General features: G+C 57.5%; 1 protein-coding gene across 3 annotated transcripts in view; it reads right to left on the bottom strand.

Annotated features, from left to right (window-relative positions):
• Nucleotides 1-4,261, bottom strand: part of KIAA0930 (KIAA0930 ortholog) — a 38,895-nt gene extending 34,634 nt beyond the window's left edge. For 2 of the 3 annotated variants that reach the window (XR_006709211.1, XM_045465382.1), the window contains exon 1: nt 3,151-3,318. Coding sequence is in view for 2 of the 3 variants with exons in the window: in XM_045465382.1 (XP_045321338.1) it covers nt 3,151-3,214 (64 nt within the window). In the remaining variant the exon portion in view is untranslated. Of the gene's footprint in view, nt 1-3,150; nt 3,319-4,197 lie in introns of those variants that run through there. The other variant, XM_045465385.1, reaches the window with a different exon arrangement.
• Nucleotides 4,262-13,567: the final 9,306 nt, after the last annotated feature.

Consider the following 13,567-nt stretch of genomic DNA (forward strand, 5'->3'; position numbering starts at 1 on the left):
AGCGGTGCCCTCCCACCAGGCACGAGCGGGCAGGACCAGGCCCGATCCCCCTGCCTGACACGCAAAACACGTCTCCGCTGCAGACACGGCCGGAGAGAAGATTCAAAAGACAGGTTTGGATGCACGAGGTGCCTTTCATCATCACAGCCAAGTGACAATCCCTGGGGCGGGGGGAGGGGGGGAGAAGCAGTCGCTTTCTCCCCTCTTAGACAGACGCTGTGACTCAGAAATGACAACAGTGTGTGCAGGGTCAAGCGTCTCCACCAGAGGCTCCCTCCCACCTTCAAAACAACCTCAGAGAACATGGCATGGTTCTCAAGGGCCTCGGCGTTAATTGAACAACCACGGCAACAATCTGGGAGGTTTAAATGCAGGAACGTAACAGGTTGTCACAGCTGTGAAGTGGAGAAGAAAGGGCCGGGCGATCTACTGGACACGCGAAGGTTCTTTGGGGGCGGCGTTCTGGGTGGGCAGGCCACCCACTGGGTCCTGACTCTACTCTGGCATTAGGTCACTAGCCAGCTTGGCCCTCTCTGAACACAGCATTTCTCTTGTGAAAAATGAAAGAGGGACAAAGTGCACCCTTCTAAGAGGCTAAGATTCTCCTCTCTGTACACCCATACCCTTATTTACTCATCCAGAAAGCCTCTCCCTGGTGCTGCTAAATGTTTACTGGGTACCTGCTCTGCACGTGCCCTGTGCTGGGCACTGAGGAGTCACAGACTGGGCAGTGGCCTCAAGGGGCTCGCTTGCTAACCGGGGACACGGTCACACAGACTGTTACAGCGCCACAATCAGCCTGATGATCCAGAAGACATGCATCGGGCACAAAGAGCCTAGGCAGTGGCACAGGAAGGGGAGGTGGGGTCCCTAGGGTGGTGGCATTGGAGCTGAGGCCTGGAGAGACCCCTGTAGGTGTGCGTGGAGCAGGGGAGTAGGGGTGGCCTTCCGGGAGGAGAAGAGAGCGGGCACAAAAGCACAGAGCATCAGAGCGCCACAGGGACAGAGTTCAGGAGTTCAGGAGTTCAGGACGGGGGTTGGGGGGTGGGTAAGGCAGGAGGGAGGAGGGGAGGGGGGAAGGGTGTGGGAGTGGGGACCGCGTGCCCGGAGAGGAGACACGGGAACTACGGGGCATTTCTCCTCCCCAGATGCAGGGCGACAGGCACGGCGAGGTCTGGCCAGGGACATCTGGGGAGCAGTGGAGGGACACGGCAAGCTCTGCTGTCAGACTGGCCACAGGTCAAGCCCAGCTCTGCCACCTCCTCACTGGCTTTCCCTGGGCAAGCCTCCCCCCTCCCAGAACCTCCTGCTCATCTGTGAAACGGAGACGACACTCCTATCAGGCCAAGTCAGAATGGAACTGACAGAGCGCATAAAGGCCCTGGCACAGGGTAAGCAGCTCCGGAAATGTCAGGTGCTAGAATTCATTAGGATCGGCCTCAGGGAATGGCCCCCTGGGCTCCTGGGGGCGGGGCCTGGCAGAGGAGAGAAGGTGCTCAGAGAGGTGGGGAGGGGATGCCTGGAGCTTGGGAGCAAACTGGGCGGAGGGGCTTGGAGCAGATGGTCCGTCAGACCCCTCCCACCCCAGACATCCTGGGCCAGGTGGCAGGTGGGCCTGGCACGCAGCCTGGCACACAGTAGGTGCTCAGTGAACGCTAGAATGAACTCATGAGGATCCCTCAATGTCTGCTCAACACTGAGTCTTGACGCCTTATCAGAAAAGAAATCTGAGAAACCCATTTCCTGGCCCGTCCCTACTTCCAAGGCAGCCCACCCTCGCTCCAGGAAAGGTCATTCCTGGGGCAGGCTGGGCTGGGACCTGCTTCCTGAGGGGACACGTAGTCTTCTGCTAAGGTAACTACAAAAAAACAAAAACGAGGATTCGGATTCATTTCCTCTCCTCTCTAGACTCAGGGTGTGGCCTGCTGAGGGGCCCGGACCCCTAGGGGTGCCATGTCCCCGCTGCTGTGTGACCTTAGAGGGGATATGCTGGCACTTTGGGAAGGGGGCAAGGGTAGAATCTCCAAGGCTGGCATCCCCTCCTTCACAACGCTGCCACCCCCTCTGAAACTCCCAGCTCAGATTGGGGTGGGGAGGGGGGGTGTTGGCTGACAATGTGGTATGAAATCATGCCGGCACGAAGAAGGGAGGGGTCTTTTCATGGAAAAGAAATGACAACCACACACTACAAGGAAGGGGGCTCCTCGGCTCGGGTCGGGCAGGATCCAACAGTAGTGATTACCTCATACCCAGCCACTCCGGGAGACCCCACCCACACCTTCAGCCCCAGGCGTTTCCAAACAATACCAGGTGCCCCCCACCCCACCCCACCCCACCAGCAGAGGTAGGACTCAGGGCCTCAGCTAAGCAGGATCACACCCAGAGAGGCGGCAGTCCCTGCTCCCTCCGCTGAGTAGGTGGGTTGGGGGGAGGGGGGGGGCCAAGGCCCAACAGGTCCCCAGTTGGAGCTAATGGGAGAGGAAGAAATGGCAGTGTGGAGAGGTGCGGGGAAGACAAAGGCTTCAGGAAGCGGGGGACGGTGGCCCGGACACGCTGGCAGGGAGGTCGGCCCAAAGCCCACTGGGGGCCTGTTCCGCCCCCGCCTGGTGATGGGCTAAGGGTCTCCCCAGATCCCACGCCCACACTCCCCGCAGCGGCACCGAAACCCCGGGGAGAGCTTCCTAGAGAAGGAAGGGACCTGTCACAACCCCGGAGAGGAAGGAGAAGGATGGACAGACACACTCGAAGGGACAGACAGAGGGAGACACCGAGTGACCCGGGAAAGAGGAAGAGATACAGAGACGTGAGTGTGCAGAGCCGCTGTTGGGACCAAAATCAGAGACCAACACACAGGGATACAGGAAAAACCCATACGTGGAGACCTGGGGGGCGCATGGAGGAGGCCACGACAGGCAGAGCCAGAGACACAGAGACAGACACACGCATAGAGACACACACGCAGAGACGTTAACAGAGAGACGGAGACAGGCGCGGAGACGGAGACACCCAGAGTCCGAGACGCACGCAGAGACGGACGGAGGCGCAGAGACGGAGACACAGAGAGACGAGACAGGCTCAGAGACAGGGTCGCACGCACAGACCGAGGCGCGCACACCCGCGGCGCTGGCGGCCCCGGCCCACCCCACTCACCGAGGCCGCAGACCTCCCGGCGCAGGCTGAGACGGCCGCGCTCCTCCGCTATGGCGCGCAGCATGCGCTGCAGCGAGCGCTCCTCGGCCTCGGCGCCGCCCGCAGGCTCGGGGGAGGTGGCGGCGGCGGCGGCGGCGAGGGCGGGCGGCCCGGCCCGGAGCCCCGCGGCCGCGGGCGCCGAGGCGCAGGCCCGGCCCGGCGGCCGCGCAGAGGCCATGCCGGGCCCCGGCTCATCGCCCGCGCCGCGCCCGCCGGGGCCCCCGGCGCGCCCCGCCGCCCCCGCCCCGGCGCCGCCTGCCGCGAGCACCAGTGAAGCCACAATCCGCCTTTGTGCGCGTCGCCGCCGCCGTCGCCGTCGCCGCCGCCCGCCTGCCGAGTCCGGGGAAACGAGCGCAGATCCGCGCCGCCGCGGCCGCCCGCGCGCCTCCGGGCCACCGCCCGCCCCGCCCGGCCCGGCCCGGCCCCGCCCCGCCCCGCCCCGCCCCCGACTCCGCCCCGCCCCCGACTCCGCCCCGCCCCCACACCGCCTTCTGCTAGACCCCGCCCCCCGGCCGTTTCCCGCCCCGCCTCCGGCCCTCCAGACCCCGCCCCCTCCCGGCACGTCCTGTCCCGCCCCCCGGCGCTGCTCGCCCCACCTCCCACCCTCCCTGGGCCGGTAGGCCCCGCCCCCGACCGATGAGGCCCCGCCCCAGGCCGGGCTTCCAGGGCCCCGAGCCCGGCGGGCGGGGTTCCTTCCCCACCCCCACCGACCGCGGCCGCTCCGGCCCCGCCCACCTCCGACACTCTCTAGCCGCTCTCTACCCACAGCGGCCGCCCTGAGCCCGCTTCGACCGTCCGCGCTTCGTCTGCTGTTCCTCCCCGGCCCCTCAGCCCCTGCGCCCACCTCCTCCAGGCCCAACCCCCGCGGCCGTCCCCCGCCCGCAAACATCATCCAGCACTTTGGCGTCCTTGAGCCCCTCCCATCACCCCTTCGGGGCCTATTCTGCGCCCCCTCTGCCCTCCCATCCCCCTCCCCACCCCCCGTCCCTCGAGACAACACTTTGTCACCTCCGTCCGCCGTTGCCACTCTCTTCTCCCCGTCCAGTTCCGGGAGCATCCTCCGCGGAACCCAGGAAGAACTCATCCCTCCCCGTAAAGAAGTGTCAAAGGGGCCACGAGGCAAAGCGCTTCCCTCCCCGCGCTGAGTCCTTGGCCCGAGTGCAGTGCAGGGTGTTGAGAAAGGCTCTGAGCCTCGGTTTCCTCAGCTGTACAATGGGGGTATCTCCCTGAGTGTTGACTAGGTATGAGGGGATTGAGAAGTAGGGAGGTACGAGGTCGGCTGTGCATATGATCCTGATGAAGGCCAAGGTCCAGCCAGGCGTCCCTGGTGAGCTGGCCCCCGCTGATAGAGGGAGACCCAGGGGAGAAGCAGCCAGAGGCCTCCGCGGGCACCCACGCCTGCCAGCTCACTTCTAGGGGGCGGTAGAAATGGAGAGACCGTGCTGGGGTGGGGGTGGGGTCTCAGCTCTGACCCCTCTAGGGAAGTCCTGCCTCCAGGCCCCGCCCCACCCGCCCAAGTGCTGTTGACCCTTGAACACCCCGGGGTATGTGAACTGTGTGAACGACTAGGGTCCACTTACAGGAAGATATTTTTCGAGAAATACAGTACAGTACTATAAATGTATTTTCCTTGTGATTTTCTTAACATTTCCTTTCCTCTAGCTTACCGTATTGTAAGAATTTAGTATGCAAATACATACACAGACACGTGGAATACATAACACAAACCTAACACACATTGCGACGGTGCCATCGGTCAGCACCGGGCGGCCCAGTTTGGGGGGAGTCAGAAGTTACACGGGGATTCTCACCTGCGTGGGGGATGGCACCCTTAAAGCCCCACATCCCTCAAGGATCAGCTGTGCTCTTCTCCCCCATCGTTGTGAAACCTGTTCCCTCATTTCCCTCAGGTCCCCGTGGCACCTTTCCTGACCATCTCACCTGAAACCCCGCTTTCCCTCCGCCTCTAGTCCCTTACCCTGCTTTATTTGTCTTCACAGCACAGCACGCACCTCCGGGGACATCACACTGCATAGCTATGAATTCTGTTCAGTGTCTGATTCCTGCACAGCTCACAGCTGGTACCTAGAACACTGTGGAGACATGGCGGACGCCCTGTAAATGAATGTGGGAGGAATGTATTAAGGATGGACCGGAGGCCTGATAGGAAGCAGGAGAGCCTCTTGGACGAGGCAGTAAGGAGGCCTGGGACCATGAGGCATAATAGCCTGGGGGAGGAAATGGGTGGTCTGGACCCTGCTTCAGGCCTCACTGCTGGTTTGGGGCCCCTGGGCCCGTGTCTGGCCCCACTGTGCCCTCAGAGCCAGGCCTGGGGGTGGGGTGGGGGGGCACTCTGTACGGAAGTGTGGGGCAAGAGAGGTCATGAAGCACATGTTTGGCCATCGGCAGGCCTCTCTTCTCCTCTGGGTCTGTGTCCCTTCCTGTAAAATGAGGACACCGGCCTGAGGGCTACGGCCACCAGTTCTGAGTCTGGACAGCTGGGCTTCGGGCTGGTAGAAACGGGAAATGAGACTTGCCGAGGGCTGCCAGGCTGGCAAGTCCGATGGTCATACCCCTGCCTGCTCCCCCTGCCTCCCCTTTGCTGATGTTGTCCTCCCCCCCGCCCCCCACCACCACCCCGGGGCCTGAAATACCCTCGTCTCCACTGAGCTTGGCTTCAAGGCCCACCGTCAACCGGTAAGCCTTCTGGTTAGTTTTGGCCAATGCGTTTGTGTTCTTACCTGCTTCGTTCGTCATCAGCTCCACCTCTCCCCTCACGGTCACCTCCGTAGACTGTGCCATAGGACCAGCACTGGATCAGCTCACGGTCTTTACCCCGGTATCCAGCCCAGGATGGGTGTCAGAAAATATCTGTTGACTGGGGGCGCCTGGGTGGCTCTGTCAGTTCGACATCGACTCTTGGTTTCAGCTCAGGTCATGATCTCAAGGTTTCGTGGGTTCCAGCCCCGCGTCGGGCTCTGCACTGGCAGCAAGGAGCCTGCTTGGGATTCTTTCTCTCCTTCTCTCTCTCTGCCCCTCCCCTGCGCTCTCTCTCTCTCTCTCTCTTTCCCTCTCGCTCTCAAAATAAATAAATACACTTAAAAAATCAAATACATAAAATTTAAAAATAAAATAATAAAAATATAAAAATAAAATAAAATACATTTAAAACACAATAAAAGATCCTTGGAAAAATTCTGGTTTAGCCATATTTCCTATGATGATGAAAATGTTCTTTTCTGCAAATAAATGAGCTGTGCTTTTAGAAAAGCCACGTGGGGGAAAAAAAGTGTAGGCCCAATAATGTCCCCCAAAGATGTCCAACGCTAATCCTTGGAACCTGTGAATATTTGTTACAGGGCAAAACGGACTTTGCAGCTGGAATTAAGGGTACGGACCTTGAGACAGAGAGATCCTCCGTGATTATCCGTGGGGGCCCAATCTAATCACACAAGGTGGACACAAGTCAAGGAACACAGGCAGCTTCTAGAAGCTGGAAAAGGCCAGGACACAGATTCTCCCCTAGAGCCTTTAGAAAGGAACACAGCCCTGCCTGCACCTTCGTTTTAGCCCAAAGTGTGACCCCAGTCATACTCAGAGAACTGTGAGATACTAAATTTATGTTGTTTCGAGGCACTTCTTTTGTTAGTTAGGGCAGCGAGAGAAAAACAATACAATAAGCCAACAAAGGGAATCACGAAAGCCCTGCAGCTGAAGCCTCTTTTCCCCGAGTGGTGATTGCAAAACACACTAGGGCAACCATTAAGCAACGATGAGCAAAAGGAAAAGTCAGCCACAACCCATCTGCTTTACTAGGTCAGTTTTCTCGTTTTCCAACGTTCTTGCCGGGGCAATGCCCAAGCACCATTCTTGTGTATACAGCTCTCTTTTCTAGCCCTAATGTTTGGGGGCTGAACGGATTCAAAGAGCCAGTGTCACCAAGAGATGCTCCCAGAGAACCCTTCTCCCGGTGGTTCTTACATAGCTGAAGGCCTCAGGGACTCGTGTGAAATGGTGCCACCGACCTTCTCGTCTCCAGGCTTCTGTCTACTGTCTGTACGAGGGTGGACAGGACCGGATGACGGCTGAGATTCCCTCCTGCCCGTACAGTTCCGTGGGTCTAGAGTTGGGCTCTGATCTTTTCTCCTTGGTCCTCAAGAAGAAAAGACAGTTCCCCGGGGGTAAGTTAGGTCTGCACAGCCCCACCTTCGATCATTAAGCACAAGAACCACAAGGGTCAGGTTCAGAGGCTTTTCATTCATTCCAGAGAATCTATTAAAATACTTTTCACAGTCATGTGAGTTTCCTGGCCTGACTTCTCCCTCCTTGTGACTCACTTACGGTTCTCCTTTGCTGAAATCCCTGTCCCTCATCCCTCTGTTTTTCCGGAAATTGAACCCCGACCGCTCCCAGATCCCGATTGCAACAGCGCCCGAAACACTGGAGTTTTCTCACCTGCCGCCAGGGTAGGGGAACCGCCTGAGAAGGCTCACCGCCTCCCTCCTCCCGTCCTCCGGCCCTCTTTCCACCATCCGCCCCGCCGCACACAAAATACTTTCACATCCTCAGCTGCTCTGCTTTTTTAAAATAGATCCCTGCTAAAATTCTCCTGGAGGGGATAACCTCAAAGTTATTTTAGGCCCCGACACGGTAGCGAGAAGAAAGGACCCGAGAAGGTTTGCAGGAAGACACGCCTGATAGGACTGGGGACGGGGGGCGTGCTCACATTGCCCAAGGAACTGCTTTATGCCAGAAGCTCCTTGAATGTGGACGATTACGGTCCTGAGCCCTGGAAGGCAGCTCGTATTGTCTTCATGTGTTGGGTAAGACCAGCACCACCTAGAGAGGCCGAGTGATGCTCAACATCACACAGCAAGTGAGATCTGGAGCCAGGATTTGAAGCTCCCGAAGGAGGAAGGGAGAGGCAGCCACACACACACCATCTGGCATCAACTCATCTGGTTCTAGGAGGCAAGGCCCGTTGGAGAACGGACGTGGGGTGATGAGTCTCAAAGGGAGAAGATTCGCTTCGAGGAGCTGCAAGGCCCCGGGGTCATTGCTGGGAAGTACAGGCTTGGGCTACCCCGGGACGAGGCCAAGTGTGGGCAGGGATCAAACAGGGAAAGAAATTTTATCATCAGGAGCGGGGACCTGGGACCAACACAGTTCGGACTTTGTCTGGTCTCTTTCGCTCCAGAGCCCTGGGCCTCCCGTCTGTCAGTGAGGAGGCTGACTCAATGTCCCCTCGTACCTTTCCAGCCCCGATATCATGGAAAGACCGGCGGGGTGAGCCAGGGCCGAGAGCTGGAGAGCCTGCTTCCGATTCTGTGTCTCCCTCTCTCTCTGTTCCTCCCCCACTCACGCTCTCTCTCTCTCTCTCTCTCTGTCAAAAATAAATAGACGTTTGGGGCGCCTGGGTGGCGCAGTCGGTTAAGCGTCCAACTTCAGCCAGGTCACGATCTCGCGGTCCGTGAGTTCGAGCCCCGCGTCAGGCTCTGGGCTGACGGCTCAGAGCCTGGAGACTGTTTCCAATTCTGTGTCTCCCTCTCTCTCTGCCCCCCGCCCCCCACTCATGCTCTGTCTCTCTCTGTCCCAAAAATAAATAAACGTTGAAAAAAAAATTAAAAATAAATAGACGTTAAGTTTTTAAAAAAATAATAAATAAAATTAATAGATGCTTCATTAAATACCTACAAGATATGACACCGGATCATCTTTATGTTTGGTTTGACATTCATAGAAGTTTCAGGACATTTGAGAACTCTTTGTGGGTTCGATTTTCTCATGCAGCAAGGATTCTGAGAATGCCAGACAGCCAATGGGAAATCAGAAAATAAAGTGTACTGATATGGATTTCATCTTATTTAGCAAACATGGATGCAGGACCGACCATGTTTTCTGACTTTGCAAGTGCTGACATTGAATTCTGGGACTTGGGGCCATCATTCATTATCCCTCTTTCAGAGATGAGCCAGCTGAGGTACAGAGAGGTTAGGTGACTGGTCCACAGTCATCAAAGGCAGAATCAGGGGGCTCCTGGGTGGCTCAGTCGGTTAAGCATCCGACTTTGGCTCGGGTCACGATCTCGCAGTTCGTGAGTTCGAGCCCCGCGTTGGGCTCTGTGCTGACGGCTCAGAGCCTGGAGCCTGCTTGGGATTCTGTGTCTCCGTCTCTCTCTGACTCTCCCCCACTCACACTCTGTCTCTGTCTGCCTCTCTCTCAAGGATAAACAAACATTAAAAAAATTTTTTTCTTTTAAGGCAGAATCAGGAAGCCAAGTAAATTCCAGAGCAAAATTATAAAACTCCTTTCAGTTTTTTTTTTTTTTTAAGTACACTTGAAAAAGGTACGTTCATGTTTGAGATGATATGGGCATCCCCATTTGACAGGAGAGTAAACTGAGGCTCGGAGACACCAAGTGGCTTATTCACACAGCCAGGGAGCAGCAGAGCTGAGATTTGAGCCCATGAGCCTGGAGGAGAATGCTGTGACTGTATTTGTACATTTTGGTCTCACTTCGGTCCTGGTGGTATGCTCACTGACACCTGCTTTGCGAAGGCTTCTTGCTGAGCGTTTAGAACCCAGCAGCTGTCCGCACCCACTGCTGTCCTCTCCTGGCGGACGTGTTGGGAGCAGTGGTGTACCCTGGGAGTGGCAGGTAAGGGGCTGGTTGGAGGCCCAGCCCCTGCAGGACCCTCAACCTTTGGGAGTCACCTCTAGATGCTGGAAGGTGTTTCATAAGTGAGACCAGGGTGGGTGTGTGGTGGCTGATGACAGGAATGTATTTCCCTCACGGCTCTAGAGGCCAGAAATAAGAATTCAAGGTGTTGACAGGGCTGAGATCCTCCGGAGGCTCCAGAGGGGGACCCTTCCTGCCTCTCCAGCTCCTGCTGGCTTCAAGTACTCTTCGGCTTGTCACCACATCACCCAGTCTCCGCCTCCGTTGTCACATGGCCTCTCCCGTCTGTGCCTCTGCCTCTCAGAAGGACACTTGACAGTGTCCTTGGGCCCATCCTAAACCCACGATGCTCTCATCTCAAAGGTCTTAACTTAATTGCATCTGCCACGACATTTTCCAAAGAAGGTCACTCACCGTCCCGGATTCCAGGTGGGCGTATCTCTGGGGGAGCACAGCGGGCTTCTGCTAGCTTTGTGGGTGAAGCACACATTCCATCTTCTGGCCAGGGGTCTGGCTTTTCCCACTGGGACCCACTTGGCCCCCATTTCGGTCCACCTGGGGTGAGCACTTGAGCCAGAGCTAGCCCATCCGAGCAAGGCATCTCTCTGGCACAGTGATGGGTCCAGGGCTGGTCCAGTCGGGGCCAATCTGGGGCTCTGGCTGTCGCTGCAGTGGGGCTGTTACGAGACCAGGTGCTGGCTTCCTCCGGAGGCCGGAGACCACACAGAGGAGAGCAGGGCTGAGAGATGGCAAGTGATACCCATCAGGGTATCGGTGACAGGGACCGACACACGCCCCTTCCTGCAGAAGCCAACTGAGAGGCTTGTCCCTTGCTCAGCTGTGGGCCATGACCGAAACAGAAGTGCACCATAAGCGAGCCCTCGCTTAGCCAAGGGAGAATTCTGGTGGACAGTGGGATCAGGGCCCCATTCACCAGCGATGAAAACGAGGCGCAGGCAGTCAACTGTAAGCACCCTGCGAGGGCCCCCGGAGGCCTCTGTCCCGTGTGCTCGTGGCACAGAGAGGTGGGACCTACCTGCCCGAGGCCGCCCCTGCGGTGCCTGCCGCCTAGAATGCCCCCTGACCCTCAGGCCCTGACCCTGCTCGCCCTGCACGGGGCCGCCAGGGGCCCCATCGGTCCTGCTCCGCGGAAGGGCCCTGCGGATTCTGCTGCCCCAGCTTCCTGACGCTTTCTTCCTCCTTGGCGATGCTGTTCTGCTCACCAAGGGCACCGATTCACGCCTCATGGGGGGAGGGAGCTCCACCTCACGATCTTGGGGTCTGCGGATCGAATTCTAGTGAGGCCTGGGCACCTGGGTGGGAACGACATCACATCTTTATGTTCACTAACTTCTGACTCAAAGCTAGCATCCGTCCACCACGGTTGCAGGCTACAGGCCACGGAAATGTCACAGACCACAGCAGTTATCTACAGCTTTGCCGGCAGCACCCACACGGGGCCCGGCAGGCAGGGGGGCGGGCCGGGGGCGTCAGACATCGTTCCTGCCCTCTCAGAGCTGTCCCAGGAGCCCAGGGAACCCCCCTGCCCAAAGACGCCAAGCAGGGACATGATCTCAGATTTGAGTGTGCAAGGATGAGCGTAGAGAATGGGAGTCAGGGAGGCCCCTGAGGGGAATGAGTTGCTACACGGGGTCAGGGAAAGGGCCAGGAGTCCTGGGCTGGGGGTGTCAGTGCCGGGAATGGGGAAGAAGACCGAGTCCAAAGGCAATGAGGAGGGCACAGCGGGCTCAGGCTCCGTCCTGGGCCCTCCTGCTCACTCCCATGGCGCCAGCCCCCCTCCCATGCTAGCAACTGCCCGCGTCTGCCTCACCTCGCCCCGGGCCCAGCCAACGGCGTGACGAGTTCAGGGCCCGAAACACCCCAACCTCCTCCTGCGGTTTCCCCACGGCGGCCGCTCAAGCCAAAAATCCAGCAGGCTGTGCCTTTGCCTCCTCCCTCCTTCTCGTCTCTGACCCGTCAAGCGATTTATCTTCTGAGGGCTCCTGAGCCCCTCTCTTCCCTCCGTCCCCACTGTCACCGCCCCGATCCACACTGTTGGCTCTGTTCCGTCTGAACTCTGTTAACACGTATTTGTTTCCTGTCGCCCTGTAACAAAGCACCACACACTTAGCGGCTCCCGGTCTCACAGTTGTCGTAGGTCAGAGGTTGAGGCCCAGCACGACTGGGTTCCTTCCTGCCCGGTCTGGCAGGCTGAAATCCTGGTGCCAGCAAGAGCCGAGGTCTCACCTGAGTAGAAGTCCTTTCCTGGCAGCTGTAGGACTCATGGAAGCTGTGTCTCCAAGGCCACAAGAGTGCCCCTCTCTCGGACTTTCCCTGGTCTTTAAGATGCCCTTTGAGAGCTCACCTGATTAGGTCAGGCCCACCCTGGATAATCCCCCTTTGGATTAACTCAACTGATTAGGGATCTGGTTTACACATGCAAAATTCCCTTTTGCCATCTAACATAGCCAATTATGGGAGTGATACCATCTCATATCGATAGGTCTCACTCACACTCAAGGGGAGCAGATTATACACGAGCACTGGTGGTCATTTTAGAGTTCACCTACAACAGAGAGCCTCTCCATGGGGTCTCCCGGCCGGGGACGCCTGGGCCCCTCCACCCCCAGCCTCTGCTGGACAACCAGCGTAACCTTGCCTGTCCGTCTGTCTGTCCGCCTATCTATTCATCTACCTATTAATGATCTATGTTCCCTACTTTTCCGTTCTTTTTTTTTTTCAGTTTCACGCGAAATATTTCAAATAAACCCCCAAACTGAGAGAATAGAAAAACGGACACCTCTTACACCTATCACCTAACTTGAAATACTTGTTCACATCTTGCCTCATTTTCTTTATCTTTTTTCCTTAATATTTTGAAGCCGGTTTCGGATGCGGTGATTGTCCAATTCTAAATGCTTCGATATGTGCATCATTTTTTTTTATTTTTTTTATTTTCAATTTATTTATCCAAATTCAAGTTAGTTAACACACGGTGCAGTGTTGGTTTCAGGAGTAGAATTTACTGATTCATCACTTACACGTAACGCCCAGCGCGCGTCCCAACAAACGCCTCCTTAAATGCCCATCGCCCATTGAGCCCACCCCCCCCACCCACCACCCCTCCAGCCACGATATCATCGCCTCCTTAACAAAATTAACGTTAATCCTCTCACCCTTTCTTATCACTGGCCACATTCAAATTTCCGAATGTCTCACCTCACCCACCTCCTGGTTTCCCCGGCTCGGCCTGAAGCGGGTGACGGCCACCCGCCCCTTGTGTCCCCTCGCTCACCCCTGCCCCTCCTGCCCACTGGCCTTCTTTCTGCTTCTCGGCAAGCCATCTCTCTCCAGCTGCTCACCCTCACATCTGTTGTTCCCTCCACCTGGAACTTTCTCCGCGCCTTCTCTTCCAGTTCAGCCGCCGTTCCCTCGGGGGCCCCAGGAATCTCTGAACCAGGTCCCATCCCTGTCTCCTCTGATCTCTCGGAGGGAACCCTGTTTTCGCCCTGAACGCACTCCTGTCCTTCAGAGCACCCACCGCGGTCCACGACGACCCGCTCATGGGCGTGACTTCTTGACTGCTCTCTCACTGCCCGCCCAGCCTGGGACCCCTGAGAGTGACCGTGTGTCTGTTTGCTCACCATCATATCCCCACCTGACTCACAGCCAGGGGCTCGATAAATACACGCGGAGCCC

This window comes from Leopardus geoffroyi, chromosome B4, assembly GCF_018350155.1.
Source record: "Leopardus geoffroyi isolate Oge1 chromosome B4, O.geoffroyi_Oge1_pat1.0, whole genome shotgun sequence".
NCBI classification, from domain to species: Eukaryota; Metazoa; Chordata; class Mammalia; order Carnivora; family Felidae; genus Leopardus; species Leopardus geoffroyi.